General features: G+C 43.3%; 1 protein-coding gene across 1 annotated transcript in view; it reads right to left on the bottom strand.

The window, feature by feature from the left end:
* Positions 1-2,778: 2,778 nt before the first annotated feature.
* LOC122541197 (zinc finger protein 91-like) overlaps positions 2,779-7,280 on the bottom strand; it is a 16,136-nt gene continuing 11,634 nt past the window's right edge. The window contains exon 3 of the mRNA XM_043677822.1: positions 2,779-4,384. Coding sequence (XP_043533757.1) covers positions 3,266-4,384 — 1,119 coding nt within the window. The 3' untranslated portion in view covers positions 2,779-3,265. The remainder of the gene's footprint in view (positions 4,385-7,280) is intronic.

Here is a 7,280-nt window from a genome sequence, read left to right as displayed (position 1 = left end):
CATCCAGGACAGAGTAACCTACTTGATTGGGACTAAACACACAAGCATCCACTTCCTCCACCACCAATGCTCAGTCGCAGCAGTGGGTACTATCTTCAAGATGCACTGCAGAAATTCACCAATAATCCTCAATCAGCACCTTCCAAACACGTAACACTTCCACCTTGAATGACAAGGACAGCAGATACATGGGAACACCATTGACTGCAAGTCCCCTTACATGCTACTCAGCATCCTGACTCAATATATTGCCATTCCTTCAGTGTTACTGGGTCAAATTCTTGGAATTAACTCCCAAATCACATCGTGGACCAACCCATAGCATGTGGACTGTGGAGGTTCAAGAATGTACCTCACCACTACCTTCAAAAGGGCAACTAGAGACAGGTAATAAATGCAGGACAACCCACTTCCTATGAGTGAATAAAAATGCAGCTGCAGTACTTTTTAAAAATCCTTTCACATGCACTTACTCACAACACTAAAGTCCTAAGGCATGGAAAGACTTGGTCAAGATTTGACACTATTCCAAAGGCACAGGAATCAGCCGGTCTGAACTGGACAGGGAACACAGGAATTTCCCAGTCTGGACTGGACGGGGAGCACAGGAATCTCCCAGTCTGAACAGGACAGAGAGCACAGGAATCTCCCGCTCTGAACTGGACAGGGAACACAGGAATCTCCTAGTCTGAACTGGACGGGGAGCACAGGAATCTCCTGGTCTGAACTGGACAGGGAGCACAGGAATCTCCCGATCTGAACTGGACGCAGAGGACAGGGCTCGCTCGTTCTGAACTGGATAGCGAGCACAGAATCAGCGAGTTCACACTGGACAACAGTCAACTATAATTGCGTGAAAAATGGTTTTGCTCAAAATCTTTATTTCCCTAAGATGACAAGAAGTCAGATCAAGATGACAATTGAGTTTTCAAAAGAAACCATCCATTTTACAAGAAAAATAAATTGCATGCAGAATCATTTGTAAGTTATTCTGTACACATATTTCAGAAACACAGTTATCACATAAGTAAAAAGTTATATTTTTCTGGACTGTTCACATTTTCTCTGGTTCTACAAAGTATTGCACATATAATCTTTAAAGTGTGCAGGTCTCCTTAAGGTATGCATAGGAATTTCTGTTGGTTATTCATCTGATGTTTGCTGGTTCTGGAGGTGACTTTGTCTCTCTAAGGATATTGTTGTGTGATTGCTGGTGCCAAACCATTGCACTTGTTCGGAAATGGCTGACTTCCAGAACTGATGGTTATTAATTTTCTTGATCTGCCGGTATAGTCAGAGCTACCTCTTCTGCTATGATGGAGCATCTTCTCCATGTGCACAGACATGTCTGTGCTTTCACTAAATCTGGTCATTCAGTTTCAAATACAGTACACAATTAACAGTTTGCCAAGTGGACTAACTTTTATTGAGTGCATTGCATGCTTGTGGCACCTTTATCAAAATGAAATTTATCTGTTGTTTTACTTGGCTGCCAGCACTCACATCGCTATTTCTAGCCTAAATAGCTTTTCAATTATTGGAAAAATAGTTTGGGTGTGGTGTGACATGAGTTGCTGGACTGGACAACTTGCCATTTCTTCAGTGAGTGTGTCTCTCTACTCTAAGATTGCCTTGTACAGGCTTCTGTTGGATATAACTGATTTATTCACAATCCCTTTGATAATTTTCACTTTTGCCTCAGTCTTTCCATTTGACTGGGTTGTATGGAGATGACGTGTGATGCTGAATTTCTCAAACATTCAGAAAGTGTTTGAATTCTTCACTCATGAATCGAGGTCATTCTCCCTGAACACAATGTCAGGGATGTCATGATGACTGAAGTGTGCTTTCAGACATTCTATGATCTCACTGACAGTCAGTGACATCTCTACTCGAACTCCCCGCTGACAAACAGTAGTCAACTGTGACGAGAGAATCAGTTCCAGTGGGAGTTTCATCTACGGACTGTCTGGTAAGTCACAAGTCATGAGCAGCTCTTTATCTTATTTACTTGGATGTTTATTACAAGCACTGCACTGGCTGATGTGTCCTTCATCTTATTTCTCACGTTTGGCCAGTAGAGCACTACTCTTACCTCAGACTAGATTCAATTCCTTGATGGGTTGTGTAGGATGTTTTAGCATCTCTTTACTCTTCTATTTAGGTTAATGATCTTGCTCCTTTTTTACAAGATGTCACCTTGGGTCATGATCTCACCTCTGTTTGTCCAATACTTCTCTTACAACAACAGCGTTCTTGGTGGTTTCAGACCATCCTTTCAACACAACTTACTATAACACCTGAAGAAGTGCATCTCAGTGAAATTTGGTTGATCTGAACAAGACACCTATCTGTCAGAATTAATGTCTCTGTTGGTTTGATGAGTACCAGAGTATGACATGTCATGCTGTTGCTTCTTGTTGAATCTGGAATATTTCACACTGCGTACCAGCATCAACTTCCTTCAGAGAGAGTGCAGTGCTTGACAGCATGTCAGTGATGTACACCTACTTCCCTAGCTTGTACTTCACTTCCCAGTGATATCTCTGTACATGAAGTTATATTCTTTACAGGACACAATAACCAGAGCACAATAATCTTACACTTACACTCTATCTGTGCACAGAGTTGTTCAGTTTGTGTAAATCCTCTGGATACAAACACAGCGGGTTGCCCTCACTGCCTGGGGGTTACTCCAAGTCAAGAAATATCCTTTGTTGATGCTTTGGAGTTGATTAGAACTGGTTGAACTGTTCACAAAAAAAATAATCTTACACTTACACTCTATCTGTGCACAGTGTTGTTCAGTTTGTGTAAACCCTCTGGATACAAACACAGCGGGTTGTCCTCACTGCCTGGGGGTTACTCCAAGTCCTGTTTCACTGACATCACACTGCAGGGTCACTCCATTGTTACATCATAATCCCTCAGCACGGTGATGTCATCACTAGTTGCTTCTTGTTCTGCGTCCCAGTCCCACTGAACATCCTGCACAGTGTGATTGTGTACAGGTTCACAGTCTGAGGGCAGATTGGTACAAGTGGGCCTGTATGGGATCATTAATGTTCCAGGAGGTCCGAGACTGTGTGAAGGCTTTATTACAAAACTCATCTTGGTACAATTTCTTTCTTGTGAGTATGTTAATGGATCAGGAGATATGCTGACTGTTCAAAAGACTTGTCACAAATATTGTACCTGAAGACTTTCTCCCTCTTAAATCCTGTGGTTTCCTGGGTGGCTCATCACAAATCTCAGACTTTAACAATTATTTCCTTGTGTGGATCCTCTGATGGACGAGGAAGTCCCAAGACCTCGAGAATGATTTGTTGCACACATTGCATGTGAATGGTTTCTCTCCCGTGTGAACATATTGGTGTCTGCGAAGGTTATACGACCGTGAGAATGATTTGTTGCACACCTCACACATGAACAGTTTCTCCCCTGTGTGAATACGTTGGTGCGTGCGGAGGTTCTCTGACTGTGAGAATGATTTGTCACACACCTCACATGTGAATGGCTTCACATCTGCATGAATGCCCTGGTGCTTGTGGAGGGCCGATGACACTGAAAATGCTTTGTTACACACCTCACATGTGAATGGTTTCTCCCCTGTGTGAATCCTCTGATGGAGCAGAAGTCTTGATGAGTCTGCAAATGATTTGTCACAGACCTCACACACAAATGGTTTCTCTCCTGTGTGAAGATGTTGGTGTCTACGAAGGGCGGATGAATCCGAGAATGACTTGTCACACACTTTACAAGTAAATGGTTTCTCCCGCGTGTGAATGCGTCGGTGCGTGCGGAGGTTCGATGACGATGAAAATGATTTGTCACACATCTCGCATTTGAATGGTTTTTCCCTTGTGTGAATACGTTGGTGTGCACGGAGGTTCACTGATTGTGAGAATGATTTGTTACAAACCTCACAATTGAATGGTTTCTCTCCTGTGTGAATGCGTTGGTGTCTACGGAGGTTTTCTGAGTGTGAGAACGATTTGTCACATGTGTCACATGTGAATGGTTTTTCCTGTGTGTGAATGCGTTGGTGTTTGCAGAGGGTCGAAGAATCAGAGAATGATTTGGTACACACCTCACATGTGAAGGGTTTCTCCCCTGTGTGAATATGTTGATGCATTAGGAGCTTTGATGACTGTGAGAACGATTTGTCACAAGTCTCGCACGTGAATGGTTTTTCCTCAGTGTGAACACGGCGATGATTCACCAGGCCTGATAACTTTGTAAAGTTCTGCTTACACACCTCACATTCGAACGGCTCCTTCCCAGTGTGAATCCATTGGCGTTCCCCGAGTGCTGATGTCTGCATGAAGGCTCGGTCACATATCTCACTCTTGAAGGGCTTTTCTTCCATGTTGCTGTCTTTAAGTCAATAGTTGTGTAACAGAAGCATCCTGAATGATATTAGATCCTGGGAGCCTGTATCAGTCACCTCACACACCTCTCACCTGTAGGAATGAGTTAAAAAACACACAACACCAGGTTATAGTCCAACAGGTTTATTTGGAAGTGACACAGACATCAAGTTTCTGCAGAGTGATTTTGAACTTTGTCCATCCCAGTCCAACACTGGCTCCTCCACTGTAGGAATGAGTCAGTGGTTCATGACCCTCGGTGAATGACTGAAGCTCTCACCACATTGGACTCCACTCACACTTCTTCCCAACCTCCCCTGACTGATCACCCACAGCCAAACCTCCAGAAAGGTTGGTTCTGATGGAAGGATCCACACCACTCACCAGTTTCAAATCTGATGATGTGTCAAAATTCTCCTGACCTAATCTATTTCCAGACAATGGTTTCACTGCCCAACCTTCTCTGTACTGTCTGATTTAGGTTATTCCTTGGGTTGTCAGGATCTATCTATCGTATCAATCCTTTTTGTATCTGCAAAATCCTCCATCCTCTGTGATACAATACGGTGCAATCCTTGTGTAAAACAGGAAGAGGAATCGTGACTTCCTCCATCACCCTTTCCACCCTCGGTGAACAGTTTTCTTTACCTAAACCTTCATAGGAAGACTGCATGACAGGTTAAGCCAGAATTTACTACCCTTTCTTAACAGCCTTTGAGAAGGTGGTGATGAGCTGCCTTCTTGAACCATTGTAGCCATTGGGATGTCAGGACACACATAGTACTGTCTGGAAGCGAGTTCCAGAAGTTTGAATAGTGACAGTGAAGGAATCAAAGTAGAGTTCCAAGCCATGGTGGCGTGAAGTTTGGCGGTGGGTGGGTGGGGGGGATGGCAGTGGCAGTGGTGGATCTTACAGGTTTTACTGTTAAGACACCTTTTGTCCTAACCTTCCAAGTGGTGGGGATCATGGGTATGGATGGTGATGTGGATGGAATCTTAATGAGTTGCTGCAGTGCATCTTCAGGAGTGCTACCACTGTCTGACAGTTTGGAGGGAATGAACAATGCAAGTGATGGATGGAGTGGCAGTCAAGTGGGCTTTGTTGTCCTGGTGGTGCTGTTGAGCTTTCTGAGTATTGCTGGTGCTGTACACTTCCAGGCAAGAGGAGAATATTTCATCATACTCCTGATCTGTGTCTTATAGATGGTGGACAGGATCTATGGAGTCAGGAAGTGAGTTACTCACTCAGGATTCCTAGCCCCTTGCAGCCACTGTGTTTACATGGCTGATCCAGCTCAACTTCTGGTCAATATTAACCCCACAATCTGCACTTAAATACATGCAGATAACGGGTACATATATGGCAAAAAAACCTGCAAGATGCTCAGGGAAATGCAACAATAGGGTGACCAATCAGAGGACGGCTGGCCCCAGAAACAGAATGGATAGAAGGTGTGAGGAGTTGCTACTCCACTCACACGGTATCTCTCCAGCAAATTTGCCTTCTCAAGTTCTTTGTTGATCCGATCAGCTGTAAATGTGGGATAGAAGTGGTGAGTCAGTGGCATTGGGAGTGGAACAGGGTAGAGGGGTTGTTATTTCATAAATAGTAATGAACAGGATACTGAAAAAGGTAATAAGAGACCTGGGGACCAAGGTATTGACATCATTAAAATGTCATGAAGAGATACATAAAGTATAGGATAATGGAAATGGCTTGAGAAAAGGAATATTATGGGGTAGAAGTCATATTTCAGTGAGAATGCTTAGCTCAGTTGGTTGCATCATTGGTTTACAGAGCAGTGTGATGCCAACAGTGTGGGTTCAGTTCCCATCACTGGTTTGAGGCTACCATGAAGGACTCTCCTTCTCAATCTCTTCCCTCGCTTGAGATCTGGTGGCCCTCAGGTTAAATGACCACAGTCACTTCTGTCTCTCTCTAATATGAAAGCAGTCCCTACGTTCTGATAAGACTATGGCGACACAGAAACAACATATTTCAGTGACACAAAGCCCTGGTTTGATTATCACTAGACTACTGAGAACAATTCTAGATAACTCACCACACATAAGGTATTGGCCTTGGGGGGAATGCAGTACAGATTTACAGTACTGGAATGATCCCTGAGCTGCAAGGGTTACATAATGAGGAGAGCTTAAACAAATAGGGTTATATTCCTCAGTGCTTAGAAGGTTAAAAGATGATCTGATGAACGTTTTTGAAATATTAAAGTGAAGAATTCACGCCAATGGAAGTAACTTATTTTTATCGGATGGGGAGTCTAGATCCAGGGCATTATCCAAAGAACACAGTCAGATCTTTTTGGAGTGAAATAAGGAACTACTGTGACACACAAAGAGTGGGAGAAGATTGGAACTCATTGCCATAATTGACAATTAATGCTAAATCTGCAACTTCTATCAAATCTGAGATGGATTTTTTTTTCACCAAAGTTTTGAAGGGAATTAGGGAAAGAGCAGAAATATGGAGGTTACAGAAACACTATGATCTTGGTAAATGGTGGGGCATACTCGAGACACGACGTGGCTGACTCCATTTTTTAAAATCAACCTTTTCAGATATGTTATTATACACCGCTAGATCATGTGGGCCTTGTACTTGGGCCTCCAGACTCAGAGGTATGGTCACAACCACTGCACCATAAGAGCTTCAACACAACTCCTATTCCATGCAATGAGGCAACATTCTCCTAGGAACTGTACAAATTACAAACCTCATGATAATAACCAACACCCAACGCACACAGAACTCAACAGCAGGAAATAAGTAAGAATCCTCAGACACTCTGCATCTCCCAGATAACTATAGTTCACCTTCTCATACTCAGGAATCAGTCATCAACAAAACTCAGCCTGGAAATCAGAGGGAAATGCTTCCAATAAACACAC

Source organism: Chiloscyllium plagiosum, chromosome 37 (genome assembly GCF_004010195.1).
Source record: "Chiloscyllium plagiosum isolate BGI_BamShark_2017 chromosome 37, ASM401019v2, whole genome shotgun sequence".
NCBI classification, from domain to species: Eukaryota; Metazoa; Chordata; class Chondrichthyes; order Orectolobiformes; family Hemiscylliidae; genus Chiloscyllium; species Chiloscyllium plagiosum.
This window is presented reverse-complemented; position numbering and strand designations above follow the sequence as displayed.